The sequence below is a fragment of the Gallinula chloropus genome (genome assembly GCF_964237585.1).
Source record: "Gallinula chloropus genome assembly, chromosome: 1".
NCBI classification, from domain to species: Eukaryota; Metazoa; Chordata; class Aves; order Gruiformes; family Rallidae; genus Gallinula; species Gallinula chloropus.
The window spans coordinates 136,533,330-136,554,128 of record NC_140085.1 but is presented as its reverse complement, the minus strand read 5'-3'; the positions used below and the strand labels follow the sequence as shown (position 1 = coordinate 136,554,128).

At 37.7% G+C, this 20,799-nt stretch overlaps 1 protein-coding gene across 1 annotated transcript; it reads right to left on the bottom strand.

Moving 5' to 3' along the window:
• Positions 1-4,214: 4,214 nt before the first annotated feature.
• On the bottom strand, positions 4,215-19,697 carry PNPLA4 (patatin like domain 4, phospholipase and triacylglycerol lipase). The gene is made up of 7 exons (XM_084261081.1): positions 19,652-19,697; positions 17,102-17,286; positions 13,903-13,997; positions 13,590-13,725; positions 11,401-11,466; positions 7,397-7,549; positions 4,215-4,866 (listed from the first exon to the last, which is right to left on the bottom strand). Exons 2-7 carry the CDS (start codon positions 17,279-17,281, stop codon positions 4,735-4,737), a joined length of 762 nt encoding a protein of 253 aa, XP_084117207.1. The 5' UTR covers positions 17,282-17,286; positions 19,652-19,697; the 3' UTR covers positions 4,215-4,734.
• Between the last annotated feature and the right edge of the window lie 1,102 nt (positions 19,698-20,799).

The following is a 20,799-nucleotide window of genomic DNA, read 5'->3' as shown; positions in this document are numbered from 1 at the left end:
TGAGTTAAAAAAAAACAACCCAAACAAAAAAACCCAATAAAAAAACCCAACAAAACAATGGTTTCCTGGCTGAGAAAAACAGCAGATATAGCAAAGGCATAATAATCAGAAGTGGTAAAATAAAAAAAAAAAAAAAAAAAAAAAAGAAAAATATTTAAGAAAAAAAAGAAAAAATATTGTTTGGAATTACCTTCATTGCAACATGGTACAAAATAGTAATGTATTTTAATTTCCTTCAGCCTTCTAAGATATTAATAACTTAGTTTTTTAAAAGTTATGCAGCCTGTTTGCGTAGCAAGTCCACCACCAGACATTCTGACAGCTGCAGGTTCTGCTTTCAGCCACACGAGGACTCCACCTAACACACCCCAAACAGAACAGAACAAAATCTATTTCAGAAGTATTCTTAAAATTACAAATTATTATATTTTGTTGTGGTTTGTTTTGACAAGAGATCACTAACTGATTTTGAACTCCCTGTTTGAAAGAGGACTCCCTACTACCTTAGGCTTTTATGAGAAATGTAAACAAGGTGGTAGGATCCTCAGAACTAATTTAGGATGTTCTAACAGAAAATTCCAGCTATTAGCCAGCATAATCAGCCAGAAAAGATCCATAGCAAACTGAAGAGCTTGTAAAGTGGTAAAAAAAAAATCCCTGAACTTGCTTCCATTCAGCCAGGCTAACATTCACTCCTCAAAGAAAGCAACTACCAGTAACAGAAAAGTCTAAGAGGCTCTGATCTTGTTAAGCTTTCTCACTGATTCTCCCACAAATGTAGAATATTTAACCAATAAAAATGTACAAGTATAATTGCCCTTCTTTACATAGAAGGGACTTCAAACAGAAAATGATTAGGTTAGGAACACAGACATATATATTCCGAGTAGGAAAGCTGGGATGGTGTATAGATAGGATTATATCCTATCCAGCAAGCACATAAACAGGAAGGGAATCCATTTTTTTAAAGGCTAAACAAAGGGGGAATGGATTGAAGCTAAAGGAGGGGAGGTTTAGATTAGATATTAGGGGGATGTTCTTTACAGAGAGTTAATTTTCTTCACAGCAGCTGGTCTGGGGCTCTGGTCTGGGTTTGTGCTGCAAACAGTGCTGGGAACAGAGGGGTGTTTTCATCACTGCTGAGCAGGGCTCACACAGAGCCAAGGCCTTTGCTGCTCCTCACCCCACCCCACCAGAGAGGAGGCTGGGGGTGAACAAGGACTTAGGAGGGGACACAACTGAGACAGCTGACCCCAACTGACCCAAGGGATATCCCTTACCATATGATATCATGCTCAGCAGGTAAAGCTGAGGAAAGAAGAAGAAAGGGGGGAATGTTCTGAGTGATGGCATTGGTCTTCCCAGAGAGCCATTATACATGATGGAGCCCTGCTTTCCTGGAGATGCCGAACACTTGCCTGCCCATGGGCAGTGAGGGATGATGGTTTTTCCTTATGTATGTGGCTTTTACTTTCCCTGTCTTTATCGCAACCCACAAGCTTTCTCACTCTCGCCCTTCCTATTCTCTCCCCTAGGGGAGAGGGAGCAAGTGGTTGCTGGTGGGGGTTACACCAGAACACAATACCACATATATTCCTTGTGGATGACAATACATTATGGAGTCAGATTTTTATGGGTTAAAGAGCAAAGCAAACTCATAATGTTGATGCTCAAAACCAACATGTGTCATCAGTACAGGATCTTCACATTTAATAACCTTCTCCTTTACAAGCCAATCTTAAAAAACTGCATCCACATAAAGAAGCTTTGTACAGGCTTACTAAATATATATGGTGCTATTACTGCTCAGCAAGGTAACCAATTAGAAGACGTATGCTGCTCCTGAAAGACTGTGAGTAGCTCCAGGATCCCAGAACACTAAGTCAAAAAGAGCTCTTTCAAGTTTCCAGTAGGGTAGCAAAACAGGTATTACCATCCAACCAGAGCCATAGATCGTAGCAGGCCGGTGTGGAAGAATTCCTTAATAGCATTATCTGTTGTGAATCATGCTGGAATAAATAAGTACATAAGTGAGACAGAAACAGGTGCCTTGGTAGCACAAAGGTAACTAATTTCAGTTTACATGCAAAAATTATTTCCTACAGATCTGGAAATCATAGAATGGCTTGGAAGGGACCTTAAATTCCATGCCCCCAGTCATGGGCAGGGACACTACCCACTGGACCGGGTTGCCCAAAGCCCCATCCAACCTGGCCTTGAACACTGCCAGGGAGGGGGCAGCCACAGCTTCTCTGGGCAGCTTGTGCCAGGGCCTCACGACCCTCAAAGCAAAGAATTTATTCCTAGTATATAATCTCAACCTACTCTCCTTCAGTTTAAGGCGATTCCTCCTTGTGCTATCACTCCACAACCTTCTAAAGTGTACCAGTCACACTTTTTCCTGCAGGCCCCTTCAGGTACTGACAGACTGCAGTAAGGTCTCCTTGCATCCTTTTCCAGGCTGAACAAGCCCAGCTCTCATCACCATCTTCACAGGAGAGGTGCTCCAGCCCTCAGATCATCTTTGGGGCTCTCCTCTGGACTTGCTCCAACAGCTCAGTGTCTTTCTTACACTGGGAACCCTAGAGTCAAACGCAGAGTAGAGGGGCAGAATCATCTCCCTTGACCTGCTGGTCACACTTTTGATGCAGCCCAGGATTTGGTTGGCTTTCTGGGCTGCAAGCACACATTGTCTGCTCATGCTGAGCTTTACAATAGTCAACACTCCCAAGTCCTATTCCACAAGGCTCCTCTCAATTCATTCTTCACCCATCCTGCAACGTGCTTGGGATTGTACTGACCCATGTGCATGACCTTGCACTTGGCCTTGTTGAATATAGGGCACCATCTTTCTGTGGCCAGAGAACGGAGTGAGAAGAAGCAACGAAGTTTGCAGACACCAAGGTCACTAAGTAGGAGGTGCTCCAGGGGCCAGGAGAGATTCCCCTGCAAGCCCTAAAAGCAAGCTTGTGAAGCAGGTTGTCCCTCTGCAGCCCATGAAAGATGATGGGGAGTAGAGCTTCTAGCTGCAGCCCATGGAGGAACCCATACTAGAGCAGATGGAGACACCTGAAGGAGGCTGTGATTCTGTGGGTAGCCCATGCAGGAGCAAGCTCCTGTGGAAAGAGGAGCCCACTCTACAGCAGGTTTTCTGGCAGGACTTGTGACCCCATGGGGGACTGTGCTGGAGAAGTCCAGTCCTGAAGGTCTGTGCCCCACAGAAGAGATTCACACTGGGGTAGTTTTTGAAGAACTGAAGCATGTGTAAAGGACTCACATCGGAGAAGCTCATGGAGAACTGTCTCTTGTGAGACAGAACCCACAGTGAAGCAGGGGAAGAGAGCGATGAGACCTCCACCTGAAGAAGGAGCAGCAGAGACAACACGCAAACTGACCATAACCTCCATTTCCCATCTCCCTGTGCCACTTGGGTGAAGAAGGTAGAGAAATTTGGAATAAAGTTGAACCTGAAAAGAAGGGAGAGGTGGGGGGAGGTGTTTTAAGATTTGGTTTTACTTCTCATTATCCCACTTCGTTTTGATTGTGTAATAAATTCTGTTAATTTTATTCCATGTTGAATCTGGTTTTCCCTTTGACAGTAACTGCAGAATGATCTCTTCCTGTCCTCATCTTGACCCCCCCGAGCCTTTCATAGCATCTTCTCTTCCCTGTCCAGCTGAGGAGGGGAGTGATACAGTGACTTTGTTAAGAATCTGGACTCCAGCCAGGGTCAAACCACCAGAAGTATTAAGAAATCAACTTAAAACATTTAAAAAAATAAACACTCTTTGCTTATAAACAAACAGTTGTGAATTTCAGGATTTAAGCATTAAGGCTGAAAAACCTCAACTCATACTTAAGGTAATCAATACAAGAATGAGATACCCAAACCTGAGTCTGTTTGAAGCCTGTTGACTTCCTTCAGCTTCTCTCCAACAGACTGTTCTTTTGCAGATAATCAGGTTGTTATAGTATTCTGAAACATTTATAAATCAGCTCTTGACAACATTTTCAAGAAAATATATTTATTCAATTTCAGCAGAGGAAGAAAACATAATAAATATAATTTCATACACCTTTCTTCACATGATGTTTTTACTTTCAAGCATCACAGGTCTGTTTCAAATTTGAGTTACTATTTCAAATTTTAGAAGACCACATTCACCGAAAGAGGCAAGAACTTTTAATCTTAAAAAATAATGTATCAGCATAAAAAAGTGCAAATATTTTATTTCTAGTGGCTAGTTCTAGATGTTCAGGTCCTTACAACTCTGCAAAACATATATGAGACCAGCAATGTCACAAGCTAGCAATGTCACAGTTAGTATGCACAACTATTACATTAAGTGAATAATGTGGATTGGAATTTTTCACAGTACAACCTCAACATGTCTCTCAAGTAACATTGAAAAAGACTTTTCCAAATTTCTGCAGTTCAGACAATACAAGCTTTTTAATAAATCCCACAGTCAAGTCCTCCTTAGCTGAAACAAAATGGACCTGAGCTTGAATGTCCTCAAAACACAAGAGCTACCAGGCAAGTCAAGTTCCATTCTAAAACGTTTACACAGGTCTTCATAGCACAACTGATTCTTTCTCAGCAGAAGCAGATGTAATTTCACTGACACTTTTATCTCCATAAACTGAAACTGGGACAACAATGCCTTGGATTCTGTAGCAGGCCTGTAAGCACGTTTCACAGCCATCAGGTTTTGTTAATTTTCCATGTACCACCTATTCAAACCAGTTTTCTTTCAGTAAAAAGCGCACAGCATCATCAAATCCATTTTGGTAGAATGATTCCATTTTCTCCTGGTTCGGTGGGAACAAAGCTTGATTAAGTCTTACTAGGTTGGCCAGAGAAAGCTGCAACAAAGTGAGAAGCTATAAATTAGTTAATTAAAGCAACTTACTTAGACTTGAACTGTGCTGCTATCACATGCCACATGTAAAAACAAGAGACCAGCATGGCTATGCCTACCCCAGTAAATCAGCCACGCTCAGGTAGACCGCTGAGCGCCAAGACAAACTGGCACAAACAGCCTGCACACAAACCACTAAACTCACAGCCTCCAAGACAGGCTGCTTGCCTGTGAAACTGCCCAAAGTTTCTCAAACAAACTTCGGAAACATTCCCAGAACCATCTGGCAGAGCGGTAGCTGGCACACACTAAACTTGTGCAAGGAAATATTTTGACAGCTTACTAGTGCAAACAACCACATTCTTGGGAACGTTCCCAGGCAGTGTTTAACATACAAGTATAAATGTAGCCTGTACTACCAACCAATTAAGAGCTACTCAGCATCTCAAATGGTCACTTTGATGATGTAAAAAGATTTCAGAAAGGTTTTTTTTACTGAAGCTGTTATTAAATTTCAAAGTTATGAATTCTCCAGTTGTAAGTTAGCCACATACATTATTATACACAATTCTGAAGTAAACAATTATTCAAATTCCGAAACTAATAAGTGGAAGGTGTTCAAAAAGATGGAAAACTGTTCACATTCCACTCCAGACAAATTAAGATACACAACCCCTCATTTTATGCAGATTGCAATATTGTGGATAAATCCAACAAAAACTCCTAACAAAACCCAAAAATCTTAGTTCACATTTTTACTGCTCTAAAAGCTAATAGTGTTTCAAATAGAATAGTGTCACCTGAGATTCTACACGAGTCTGCACTTGCAGGACCCTAGAGAAGCAATGTAACTGCAATTACATTTTTATCTCTAAACTAAAAGAGGATAGATTTGGATTAGATATATGCCGGCAAGAAATTCTTCCCTGTGAGGGTGGCAAGGCCCTGGCACAAGCTGCCCAGAGAAGCTGTGGCTGCCCCCTCCCTGGCAGTGTCCAAGGCGAGGTTGGGTGTGGCTTCAGGCAGCCTGGGCTAGTGGAGGGTGTCCCTGCCCATGGCAGGGGTTTGTAACTAGATGGTCTTTGAGGTCCTTTCCAACACAAACCAGTCTGTGATCCTGATGTAATCTGCATCTTATTTTTCCTCCTCTAGATGCACTAAGTATCAGATAAAAATCACAACCAAGAAATACATAGTAAGCAACTGCATATATTTTCAATAAATACTACATTAAGTTCATGCTTTATGATCACTTACCAAGTACTACCATGCTTAAAAGCTCTTGCAAAACATTATCAGAAATTGGTCCAATTAAGGATGTCATTATTCAAATTAAGAGAACAAATACAGAACTATCTAAATTAAACTTTAAAAACAGTACTATTTTTTGCTTTTTTTTTTCTCCTTTCTAATGGAGTTTTGTTGACAGCTAGGTCTACTGCTATCCAATATTTTCTTTTATCATGTCATAGGAAATAATACTGTGGTTAAAGTTTATGAGACAAAGCTTGCAAAGACAGAAAACTCAGCGATGAAAAGGAAGCCATAAAAATCAGTCTCAGCCTATATTTAAATATATCGAAATGGCTCATAACATAATAAACAAAAAACAAACTTCTGGAAAAATGTGGTCATCAACATGCAAAATCTTAACACAAGCTCCCCTGAGCAATGAGGTGACATTTTATACCATTTCAGATGTACGAAAAAATCATATTTTAAATTCATTTCAAGGAGCTAATTTCAGTGAGTATGAATGGAATGAAGCTCTGGAGTTTCTCTCTCCTGAGATATTGTACATTAGTCTTTTTAGTCTTTGTTTTTTTCTTTCTTTCTACAAACACTCTGCCTAGCCAAAGACAGATGATACTTAAAGGAAGACTAGATTACTTATATTTAGTAGCCTACAATAATTTGCTCAATTTTCTACCAGATCGATACAAACACTATTCTGCATTTTCCTTCCCTTGTGTTTAAGAGCTTACACTCCATTTTCAAGACATAAAATGCCAAAATATTACTCAAGTTGGTATGTCAAGCAGAGAGTAAACAATAATAGTGACCTTAACTGCTCAACTGCTTCAGGCTGAGACTTGGGCTTGTTTGGTGTGGAGAAATGGCGGCTCTGAGTAGTCCTTATAGCACCTTCCAGTACACAAAGGGGGCCTACAGGAAAACTGGGGAGGAACTGTTTACAAGGGCATGTAGCGATAGGATGAGGGGCAATGGTTTTAAACTAGAGCAGGGTAGGTTTAGATCAGACATTAGGAAGTAATTTGTTACTTTGAGGGTGGTGAGATAGTAGAACAGGTTGTCCAGAGATGTGGTGAAGGCCCCATCCCTGTAGGCATTCAAGGTCCGGCTCGATTAAGCTCTGAACAACCTGATCTAGTTAAAGGTGTTCCTGTTTACTGCAGGGCAGTTGGTCTAGATGGCTTTTAAAGGTCCCTTCCAACCTAACACATTCTACAATTCTGTGATTCTATGAAATAGCTTTTCTTCTTCTGAAGTCATTTAATAAACAGTCAACTCACCATTATATCTTGCTTTGCAAATTTAACGTAAAGATCCACACGCCCTTTATCTTGTGGACAGATATCCAATCTACCACTGAATGGAGAAATCGTCACAGTTCTTCCAACAGGCAAGATAGGGAGGCCATTGGTAAGGCCACCATCAACCCACTTCTACTGGAAAATAGAAATATTTTCAAAATAACCTTAGTACAGCACGATCATAATGGAATTCTTAATCCTTCCTGTCCCTGCATCCTCCAACCCACCCTCCAGAAAACTTACAAGTTTCCTTCTCAGAACATCACGAATAAGTTTGAGTACGTGGCATAAAAATCAAGGAACTGGCAATGTACATACAGAGTGTTGATCAATGAGCATTTAAGGATATTTATAAACACGTGTGATGCATTTATCAAGCTATTAAGGCTTGTTAGCTGATCTAATAACAAAACGTCCCATGTAGAATTGTTCTCAACACATACAGGAAAAGACAAGATTGTTAATGTTACACATGAACCATACCATATATACTCCTCCAAAAATTACTCTGATTAAACTAGGAGCTGGTCAGTCTGCATGTGCAGGTAAACTGATTGCACAAGGTAAACAAAAAATGATTTCTCTCTTCTTCCAGAAAACATTTTGTCTTCTTATATACATACTACAAGATAGCAATACCTGGACAGTGAAAGGTAAAGGTGGGAAGGAGCTGAGCAACTACAGCACGTAAGAGGAAGCAGACATCAAGTCTGCTACAGTGGTTGAGTATTGGAAAGTATGAGGAAGTAAAAAAAAGCAACCAATTAATTTCTTGAAGAGCCCCACATATTTCTTGGTTCTAAAAGCAGTTCAGAGGTGCAAGCTTGATCTTCACAGGGATCACAATCATGTATTATCCCATCATAAGCAGGGACAGCTATGACATCTCCTTCCAATGTATTTCATACATTCATTGTTCTTTCTGTGCTTACTTGCATAACCCAAAAGTCAACATCATTCTCCTGGCTAGATGCGTTCACTGATGTCATACAGGTCTGCTGATCTGATGCCTCTCACGGAACTTTTTATAAACCTACAGTAAACTGGTCATTCTACACTTTCTTTATCATCAGGACAGAGTAAACCCACCTCACACACAATTCACTGGATCCTAAAGTATGCATTTACATCTGATCTGAATTGCACTAAGAAGTGCTTTCTTCTCCAGTAATAAAGAACCATATATTAACTATGTAAAGACTACTGATGACATCCAAAGCTAGGCAAACTGAAACGCTGTAAGAAATAATATTGTAAGATTCACCTCAGCAGTTCTTAAGGGTTTAAACTCCTCAAAGATGAACTGAATACTCCATGACATCCCATTCAAGTTTTGTTAAAGAGAACACTAGAAGTGGCAAATTGTACTAGAATTCTTTAGCACCAACCAGGCAGAAGAGTGGTTTTCAGTTGTAGGTGGTACTGTGTGTGACCACCACGAAATGGCAAAGTAATGCAAGTTTCCCCACAAAATTACTGAAGATGCCACAATTCAGTCACAAAATTTAAAAATAAAATCTTCCTCCCCCCCCCCCCCAAAAAAATAAAAAGCTACTGGGAAGTTCTTTATGACATCCAAATTAAATTGTCTTCCAACTGTTGGACACACTAGCTTTCAGTGCAGGGACTACTATACAGGAAGCATCATCTCAGGTTACAGTGTTTGTTGGTCAAACCCCCTGAGATTCTCTGAGGTCCATCACTTAGAGATCCTTCACTCTTACTTGAAGCAAATTCTTTAATTCTATAGGTATAGATTTTTCCCAGTGCCATATTTAAGTTCATGTAACCACAATTTATGCCCCTCCTTCCACTGTCAACCTCCACATCTGGCAATACATGGATTTACTCTTTTACACATGGAAAAACAGCAAGCACCATTGGGGGGACACGCACTGTTTTGTCCCTCCCACCCACCCTCTTTTCACTGTCTCAAATTGTATTTACGATTTCACACTTCATTTATGTTCCTGAGTTTAAAATATAAGCTACAAATATTCACATTCAATAGTTGTCGCGACCTTTCTCACCCTATTGTTTCACAATATGCTTTACACCCTTGACATTAGCTCTTGATTTCACAATCCACCACTAAAATCCTTCACTTTCCTTAAAGACCGTTATTTCTCAACACTTAGGATTCAGATTGTTTTGCCTCAGAATAGGAAGAAAAATAAATAAATCTAAACCCATTCGAACCTATCTTTCAAGACTTCTCAAACTCCATTACACCATTATTACAGTAACTGTGAGTAAAGCTGCAACATTCCTTAATATTTCTAACACCAAGGCTTTTTTTTATGTGTGTGTCAATAAACAGTCATTACTGATTTACATTCACTGTCCCTTGGAGTACGAAGGGGCTTTTTGCTGCGACTCCTACAGTGACAAGATCAGTGGAGTCCCTTTCTAAGCCAAGTCAAAGATGCTGTAACAGATGACATTATTAATGCCTTTCTCAAGTCTAGTGCAGTGCTTTTACAATTTAGAATTTTTCCACTTTTACAAATTCTGATTATTTAGGTTTTTCCCCTGTCCTCTTATGTAACTTCAATATTTATTTTAAAATAGAAACATTTACCAAGGCAAAGGCAATACCTTTTATTAAGCACTGTCTTTTGGAGGTACTACTATTCCTGGGTGATGTGCCCTCTGTCATTTCATTTTCTTTCAAGCACTTGGGAGAAGCTGCTTCTCAGTCAGAAATATTGTGGCTCCATAGTCCCTCGTGTTACATATTTAAAACATTTATACGCTGCAAATAAAGAAATGCAGTGCTCCAGGCTCTTAATTCTATTAACAAATTCTTGACCAATGCTTCTCAGTTGAGGCAAATTCCTTAACTTCTGAATTTTTTTTTGTAAGTGCAAAGGCAGAGAAAGTGCTGACATAATGTGCACTGAAAACCAAACCAGACAATGAAATTGAGGCGGGACCCAACAGGATCTGCCCATTTATCAGCAGATGTTTTTTACAAAGCTGTTCTGTAAGAAGTACAGTGACACAAACTACAGCCTCATCATCAGATACAGCCAACTCAATCATCTGTGGATCTTTATCTGTCTTAAAGATTAACCTTGAGAGAGACTCAGAGGATACCAAGCCAGCTCAAAGAAAGGTGGAGCAAGTTTGCCTTGCTGTTACTGGAAGCCTAGTCCAAGGGCACCTTAAATGCTTGTGTGCACTGCTGTACACATAACTCTAAAGCTGACAAGCTTTCTGACAAACTCCAACTCCCTCTTGCAAGAGACAAATGCTTTTTTTTTTTTTTTAGGGTTTTTTTGGCAGACTGACTCTGGGAATTATAGATGTTCTAAAGGTATCATTTGGATGCATATCAGGAAATAAACAAGAGTTATCATGTATTATTTCTCAAAGAAAAAAATGGCTATTTTCATGTTTCTAGTAATTTCAAACCGACTAAACAGTGAAAATTATTCTGAAAATGTTAATATATTTATGTAGACAAGGCAAGAGTTTCTGAAGCTAAACCAAGTATGGGAAACTGTACACCTCTGAAAATATCACAGGTGAGAAAAAGGTTTATTCTTTAATGCGTGTCCAGAGGGAAGAGATTTGCATAAACACACACCTAATCCAGCAGTGTCCAATCTGCCAAGACCTCCCTTATCCTTCCTTCCATTAAACAGAAGAGCAGAATGGTGGTTTTTTAAACTGCAAAAAAACATTTTAGAGTTCATACCATGAGAAGAGAAGGTTCTTTTCCTGATCTTAGACATTAACTTTTGGGAACAGAGCACCTACAATTTTTGAAACAACAACACATAAACAAACTCATGGCATCTTTCACAGTGTTAATCTACAATATCAACAGGAACAACAACTCTTCTACAAAACACAGTACTGCAATTCCCACCTATCCTTTCCCTAAGATCAATTACATCACAAATGAAGAATGCTCTTACAAAATTAAAAGAAAAAAAAGAAAAAAAAATGTGGTAGTTAAACTTAAGGAAAATTACCTCTCCTTTATATTCCACTGGCTTAATTCCTGCATATACTGGTACAAAACTACTCGCTAGCAATACCTAGAGAAAAGAAACAAGAAATTATGTAGAACATAAGTGAAGAAAAGGCAACAAAGTAATTCTGATACAATACATATTTTCATACTTATTTATCTACATAAAATAATATAGAAGTAGTCAGTAAAAATATTAATTTTACATAAAACAACTGTAACCAAAAAATGTCTTTTTGTTGTGGTATGTCAAAATACTACTAAGTAGGGTTCGGGATGTTTTTATGATTTGACAGTGACAGCTCTCAAAGCAAAGTATCATTGATTACAGCAATTCAAACTCAGTCTTACACAATGTGAAGTAGATCTGTGATCTTGCAAAAACTACCTATAAGTAAGTATTCGTACCCTGGAAAAAATGCAATAGAGACTTCCTGCCCTGAGAGAGTGTTACCACAGATGGCTTCTGAAAGGAGGTTGTAGAGAGGTGGGAGATGGTCTCTTCAACCAAGTGACAGGTGATAGTACAAGGGGAAATGGTCTCAAGCTGCACCAGGGCAGGTTCAGATTAAACATTAGAAAAAAGTTCTTCACTGAAAGGGTTACTGGGCATTGGAACAGGCTGCCCAGGGAGGTGGTTGGAGTCACCATCCCTGGATGTATTTAAAAGATGGGTAGGCGAGGTGCTTAGGGATATGGTTTTGTGGTGGACAGGTACAGTTGAATGTGATGATCTTGAAGGTCTTTCCCAACCTAGCCATTCTGTGATGCTGTGATCTCTATCCATGCTTGGATATAGTTGAACATGTCTAGGAAAGGCATAAGACGATTATATACCTTAACAAGCTCCAACCTGCGTGCAACTGGGGCAGCCACCATCATTGGCTGTTGTACAACCGATAGGTGCCTAGCTAGAGGCACACAAAAACACATGTATCACAAGATGCACTGGAAGAGCAGACAATATCAATTCCAATGAGCAATTACTTAGCACTTTTAGCACTGCTATTCTAACCCACTGCACCTCTAGCACATGGAACAAAAAAAAAAAAAAAAAAAAGAGCAGAAATGGTTAAGTAAACAAAAGAATTATTGAAATATAAATAAAATATACATATTCCCAACGTTCTCTCAAAGTGTCTAACTGTCTTCAAGTCATAAGGTTTCAATGAATAAACCCCATAAACTTAGAGAATAATAATCTCCATACTTGTTACTGCTGGCTACCATAGCTAGAAATAACACTGCATAATTTCAGATAATTATGCAGAGATAATTATGCAAAAAGATTAGGTCCTACAAATTTTGAGAACTGATTGACCATGTAGAATATAACAGGGTCAAGATTTCTTAAAAAAAAAGGCAAACTTCAATGCATATTTTGAGATTTTGTTAACAAGTGTGTTAAATATAAGGAATGTATTATAATTATTATAGGCATCCACAATGACAGGGAAAGCAGTAATTCTTCTTATTATATTTGCTCCTTTATTCTGCTATATCCTGTGATGTCCTCCACTAAGATACAATCAAGCACTAGAAAGAACATTTGCTTTACGTGCATCTGAATTAATCTTACCATTTCATATCCACTTATGTATACAATCCTGATCCAAACTCAAAGTGAAGGAAAAGAGATAGGAAGTAAAAGATATGCTTTGTAGTGACAGTTAAGATACAGTTTGTACAAAGTACTTAATATTGCATTATATCTATTCTCCAGAAGGACTTGTAGAATGTGCTGGATTTTTCATTTTTATTTTTCAAGAAAAGAACTTACTTTTTTTTGGGGGGGGGGGGAGGGGTGTGTGTGAAACATAGTAAAAAAGGTATTACTGAAGAGCTACAAGAGGATTCAGCAAATTGTTAAAAGATTTGGAGGTCTTCTATTGTATTTTCATCTACTGTAACCACTACTTACCCTGTTACTTTTTAAACAGGCTTCACCTAAAATGTAGTACTTCAAAAACATATGAAAGAAACACATACAATAAAAAAACTTTTAGCAAAATCTGTGAAACTGCAGGATTGAATTCTGCTAACATTTTTATATTATGGTTGTAGCACCATTGATATTTTAAGTGATTACTTGAGCAAAACAGTGGTTTACTGTATAGCTACTAACATACTCCTGAGCCTTGAAGAAATTCAAGCACTTTTATTTAAAGCAGCAATATTCAACTTCATTACCTTAATGAGGTCCTCCCTGGAGGCAAAACTTGAAACCAAGTGATTTTCCCCATTTCTAGTGTTAGTGACTGACACGTAGAGCCGGTTTTCAGCTATCTCATGAACATTTGGAGGAAGAATAGATTCTATGCCTTCCCTAGAGTGAAGAAAATGCTAAGTATTATTCATCATCATTATTTAAAAACCTTGCAAAGATGTTAGGATTGGAAGGGTGCTGAGCTCCCACGCAGTACAAAAAAATATGCATACTCTCAGTTTTTCATTTAGAGAGCTTCACACAAAAATGATCTTACAGATGCATTGAGATAGGTACCTAAGTGTCTTCATGAAATCATAACCAGGTGTTACAGCACCGAAGTTCAATTTTCTAACTTCCTCTGCAAATCCATAGGCAAACTGCTTGCATTTCTGCAAATTAAAATATTTACCATTAAGGGTGCTTTAAGTATGGAAAGTATGTTCAACTGTGGCATCTAAAACATAGTAGCGACTAAAGTTTTAATCAAGAGAAAGCTATAAGACTGAACCAAAATATTTTCCTGTACATGCTTGGTTTGTAAAAAGATATACATAAAAGTTGACCCTTTTATAATGAAGGATTTGTAAGAAAACAAGATCCCTATTTAAAAATAAGAACAACAATAATCACCACCCTCACAAGAATAACATTTTAGCAATCAAGGAAAGTTAAAGGCTATTTTACTATGGATTATCACTTCTAACTAGAGTTCCCTGAACCATCTCATTACAAGAACAATCACTCATTATATCAAGTGTAAAGCCACTTTTTATTTCAAAGATGACTTTGGTACTAAAACCAGACTCAATTACCTTAAGATGCCTATTAGCATTTAAAAAAATAATTACAATGAATAAAATTTCTTCTTACTATTAATAAATACACGCTTTTAATGAACAAAATATGATGGAAGTATTTAGCAAATGGAATACTACAATGTGTCACATGGGAAGAGAAGATAAAGACAGGAGACCAGGTAAAAGATTCCACTGCACACAGAATCTTTAACGCAACCTGAAACACCTGGTGTTAATGACCACAGAAAAATAGCTTGAAGCATAAGCCATAAGAAGAGTAAAGAAACAAGTAGTATTTACTCTGTAAACATGTGATTATATAGGTGAATACAGACATATTTACTGAGTACCAATTTCAGAAAGTTGTGTAAAATTGCCTTTAGTTTTTTTCCCAAGTCCCTAAAATCATTAAAGAAGTCTGCATCAATGTATAAAAAAAGAAATACAAATACTAAATAGGGAGTCTTAATCATTCTGAATCATAATTGTTTCATAATATTTTTGCTAAAAATAAATCCTACCTATTCCTTTACTCTTCTTATAGGAATTACTTTCCATTTTACAAGTGCTAAGAATAGGGCATATAATTCTTGCCAAAAGGAACAAGTTCTTACAGCTATCAAATGTTTTTATTTTTAGTGCTAGGAGCACTAAACAATACATCTAAACTTTAGGTAGTGACTGAGGGCATGGTTAGAAGTTGTAACTACTTACATTTAGTTAAAACACCTAGACATCAAACACAATCAAAGTACTTTCGAAATAAATGGTACTTATTGGTAACTCTAGAAGCCTCCTTAGAATTCCCAAGTCCCACGTCCTTTCAACAGTGACAAAAACCCAAGATACAATTGAAAAACACTTGCAAACTGCCTTATTAGCAAAGCCAACATCCAAAGCAAGAAATCCTAATGGTACATTCTCTCCAAGATAAGGAAAGGTTGTATCAAAGCTTTGAGACTAGGAGATGGAGAAAGTCACAACTACAGCTTGTCTAAAATAACCATCTCGGGGAAAAAAAAATTTTTGTAAGAGTTAGATTTGTGGACATAAAATATTTCAAGTTCTAAATGTAATAAAGGCAATAATAAAATTATCCCAATAGAAAAACTTAGTTTTATTCAGTACAAAACACTGGATTTACTTAAATTCTACAAATATTAGGAAGAGTTATTCCCCCTCCAAAGTAGCTCTCAATTTTCCATTTAAACAATACAACAGAATGAGTAAAAAATAAATAAAAGGACTAAAAAGGTCACGAAGCATTCTTCAGTTTGTATTAAAATTACCTACTTTCAAGGAAAAAGCCATGAGATTCAATCTAACATAGGCTTTTTTTCCACAAACATAAAAATTAAATACTCTTTTCATATTTTTATTTAGAGAGATCTTTGTAAATAGTCCAGAGACTAGAATAAGCAGAAAAATTCCCCATAGCTAACAATAGGCTAGCTGCTGTGCTCACTATATATGAAATTAAAGTCAGAGGCGTGCATTATACCAGGCAAACTCGAAACCAAACTGCTGGTCAGAGGCTACAGAAAAGGAGTAACACCTGAACAGAATACAAGTGAGGGTGTCTCTTCACAACAGAAGAAAAATTCCAAAATACTTAACTACACAAAGAATACACCTGTAATGCATTGAAAGAGGTTGAAAGAGGCCAAGGAAGAACTTAATGCTGAAAGCAACAGAAGCATAGCTAACTGCAAGCTAAATTCATATGGCAGTGGAAACAAACAACAAACAACCAGAAAGATCAGTGACAAAGTGTGGTATTGGCTGGGACTACTGTTTGAATCAAAAGCAGTGAAAGCTGTTAACAAGTAAGGCCTGGAGAAAGTTACCTGATACTCACAAGACACCTAAGTGTACTCAGAACAAGGATCTAACAGACTTTCACACACACACACACACACACACACACACACACTAAAGCTGTTTAGTAAGTACTAAAGCTGACATTCTCCCACAGAACCTGGATCAGAGTTGTCATGGAAGGTGGCATCTCTGGAGGAAAAAAAGGACCCACAAAACCAAATACACATGCATGGAGTGTATCAGAACACACTGTGAGGGTTAATCCTCCCTGGCATACAGTGGGGCTACCGGTGTTAAGTGACAAGCTGCACTGGGTTTAAAGGAGCTCCACAAGCCTCTTCTTGCACTGTCTAAAGGAGCACAGACAGCAAAGCAAACAGTTTGAGGTGGTGTGTGGCGTTCTTCAACTTTACCAAGATAAGTCCATCTACTTTCTCATCTCCTTTCACAAAAGCATGAAAGGGTGGTGCTATGCATTTGCTTTAAAAAGCCTAATTTTAGCCAAGAAAGCTAAGATTAACTCTGTAAAGTACAGTGAACGCATCTCCATTTCAATATACTAAAGTGCATCTAGATGCACACACCTGAAAATTTATATTAGCATGGTTTAAAATACAAAGTTCATATGGGAGACTTTCATGAAGAAATCCTTCAACCATCTCTGCCCATGAGTCACAGATTTTGTTAATGAAACCACATACACAAGTCTTGTTGCTTTACGAAGACAAAGAAACAAAACAGGAACCAAAATATTTCTAAAAAACCAAACCAACCCTTAATGGTATATAATTATTATAAAAATATCCTCTGTAAATAATAATTTACTATACCTAAGAGTTTATTAATTTACCATACCTACGAGTTTATTAATTTACCTCTATATTTTCTGGTACTGCTAATAAGACAGTGGCAGCCAGTGATCCCGCAGAAGCTCCCGCAAACGCTTTCACAACTTTCAGTAACTTCTTACCATGCCTGCAAAAAGCAGCTGCTGCCCCCAAGTGGTAAATACCCAGAAACCCACAAGCTGCAAATGACAGATTGATGTGTTTCATTTGTGCTGCGGAAATAGAAGTTTCACAGTCAGAGCAAGGATCGGTTAATTTTATCTTCAAATATATATATATATTCTTTTGGCAGAGAGCATATGATATCTATACAACAGAAAACAATTTATTTAAGAATAAAAGCCTTTGACTGCCAAACATACCCAACAAAGAGCAGATAGTTTAGCAACTCCAAAATCAATAGCTCTAAAATAGTCCTTAGCACAAAACCCTTTTCCAATTAAGAAATATATACACACTTACACACACAATGTAACTGCACACTTTCTTTTAATTTGTCAAAGAAATAAAAATGAAAGTAGCTACTCAAAAATGAATGCTACTGGAGAAGAAAGTCTAGAGTAAAAATCAAACTAATTATAAAATTGCTCGTTACTGTGTCATCACACTCCCCTTACACACAAACGCAGCCTTGAACACAATATAAGTCTCTATGAAAGCAATTTTTGCTTCACTTTTGGAACTCATTTGCTTACTAATGAATATAAAACTTTCCCATTTCTTTTGATTCTTCTGACTATGTCATGGCAATACTTGATTTGCAAGTTAGAATGGGGTATTTCAGAGATGGTAAGATTCAGCAATATCATTTGCTTTGATGATCTGAGTAGATCTACTTTTCTTTAGTCAAAAGAGCAGCGGGTTGTAACAAGTCCCAGGAGGACATACAAAGGATTAATTAAGTTTACAATATGACAGTTTGCTGACAATGTATTGCAGAGTACCCAAAATAGGAACAGAGTCACATCTGGAGGTAATGAATTTTTTCAGCTACCCAAGCAAGCAAGATTACTGCTGTTATCTCAGAAATGGTAAGACATATTTGTTCCGTGGGACTTCAGAGCAAATATTTCTATAGTGCTTAATGTGAGTTCTGAGCATTAAAGGTGTCATTGATTAACCAGAAGTTATCATATTGGCATGTGTTAAGAAAAAATGTCAATGAACCTTAAAAGATGCACAAACATCTTTCAGCAGTACAGTGCATTCTCTGTAGAGATATGACATAGCAAATGCTTTTGCCATTGCTTTTCAAAAACACTGCCATCTGACATGATTGTTAAATTTCAAAACATAAAAGATTTTAACTGGCTATGGGGATGGGTATGCTACCTTTGTCTACAAGATAAAAACAGATGTGTAAGAAAAGTCTAAGAAGAAACCAGACGGACAGCAGGGCTGTCCAACCTCATTACAGGAGCACTCAGGAATAAACATAAACCTAAGATTTCAATTTAAAAGATTCTTGCATCTGGAAAAAAAAAATCACACAAAATATTCACTGGCAATTAAAAATATACTGGGGAGGTAGGGGAGGACATTTCTGTTTACTCAGCATTATCTCATCCATTTTTAACACAAATCTACAAGAGAATGTATGTATGTACAGAGACAAGCCTGTACAGCAGAATTAGGATACGCTGCAACATAATTTTTTTCAGAAGACATACTGTCTTCCTAATTATAACACAAGAAATAGCACAACAGTTCCTCATGCTGCTGTTTCCTGAGCAATGTAATTACATAAACAGTGTGCAACCTCAGCGTCCTAGCCAGTTGCAACTACCTCCCTGTCATCCAATTTGTAAACAGAAGTTGAAAATGCCCAAAGCAACTGACTAAAAAAACTTTACCACCAAAACTAAATATACATAGAATGTGAATGACCAAGCACCCTGAAGCACAGGAGCTAAAATGTATGATGCACATTTGAGGACTAGTTATTAGCTAGGAATGGCAAAACAAGTAAAGTTACGGAAAAAAACCCAACTGTTCATATCTAGGCAGTACTGCTAAAACAGAGGTCATAATTGTAATTGCTACTTTACCTGAATCAGAAATCACCACTCACAGGAATGCTTAATTGTTTCTTCAGATTTATAACAGGAAAAAAAATCACTAGCATTACAAACCACTCATAGTGAATAAATGATGAAATTGAATCTCCTAGTCAAAAACAGGCTCGCACAAACTAATAACCCACCCACAACAGACCGCAGTCTACTTCAGAGTCGCCACAGTTGCTAGCAACCTAGCAGCAAAACTAAGTTCTGCATTTATCCAGTCACAGAGAATAAGCATTTTAAGAGTTGGATGAAGTCAAAGAAAAAAAACACACAACTACAAAGTAGTCAGTATACAATCCAATCAGGCATTAAGACACTTAGGAACAGTACCTGAGTCTTTGCAAACTCTAAAAATAGTGTATAATCCCGTTAAAATTAAAAAGTAAAACACATCACATGATACAAACCCTTCAAATTAAGACTTTAGACCATCTTGACCATTAACGTAAGATGTCTAGAGAGGATGAGGAAGGCTGACTTCTTAAGCAGAGGGTGGCAAAAGGTTCAATACCTTCTAATGAATGTCGGCTTCCATCACATACTCCACTGGGGCTTTTTTCAGCAGCTGCTTTTGCTCCCTCTGTGCTAACAGCTATTCTTGTATCTACTACTGATCGCTTATTTACCTTGGAAAGATACAATCATACAAATACTACTATTAATAAGCAACAAAACAGGCAAATATAAGATTTAACATAATTTTTCCTTAAGATTAATGAGGTTAATTAAAATAGTTACAAAACCATCTAGATTAATGTCTCAATCGCTTAGTTCCCCCTAAACTAGTTGAAACCACAACAATCCGCTACTAATACATGTGGAAATATATATTTTAAAGATTAACTTCATTAGACATTTAGAAATTCACTGCCATTTGGAACTGTCAGTATCCAAGATTAGCCTTAATTTTGTGTCATTTCACATTATTTTTTTATTTATATCTGCAGATTTATTTTTAAACAAACTCTTATGCTTTTATCCTCCCTTACCAAACCAGTATTTTTTCCCCAATTTTATGTAACATTGCATTAGTAAAAAGTTCTCCAGAGAACTTTGGCCCCCTGCCACTAATAAGCCTGCCAGTTATCATTCAGTAGTGTCTCAAGTATAGTTAAAAAAAAAATAATGTTTCTTCTCAACTTAAAAATAGCAGACACAAAAAGTTTATTCTTTAACAGCAGTTCTCCTACAACTTGTTGCTACCTGCCCCTTTACCTTGATACACTAAAGCCATCTTCAATCCCTATAGAAAGCTGCAAGATCAAAAGCTTAGCTTTGCGGATTCTAAAAGAAATTATAGTATCTCTGTCTTGATTCACAACAAGAGTGCCATAAAAACACTTACCTGGAATGTAACTCTGTTATGTGGCTCTTTAACAGTGCCATAGTTTAAAATTCCAGTCCAGAACTGCTGAGCTTTAGGCATCATGCAACCACACAATCTGCCTTCCTTCAACTGAGACAACAGTACTTGAGCACCACGAAGGCTTTTAGCAGTCCGCATTTTCTTAAAAGCGACTTCTGGAGCCAGATGATACAGTAACCAAACTGATACTCTCAGAAGCTGTTATACCATGGAGTTACAGAGGAAGCATCAATAGATGAGCTCGGACACCACAGAAGTACACAGTCGAAACTTTCTCTCTTCTAAACATAATC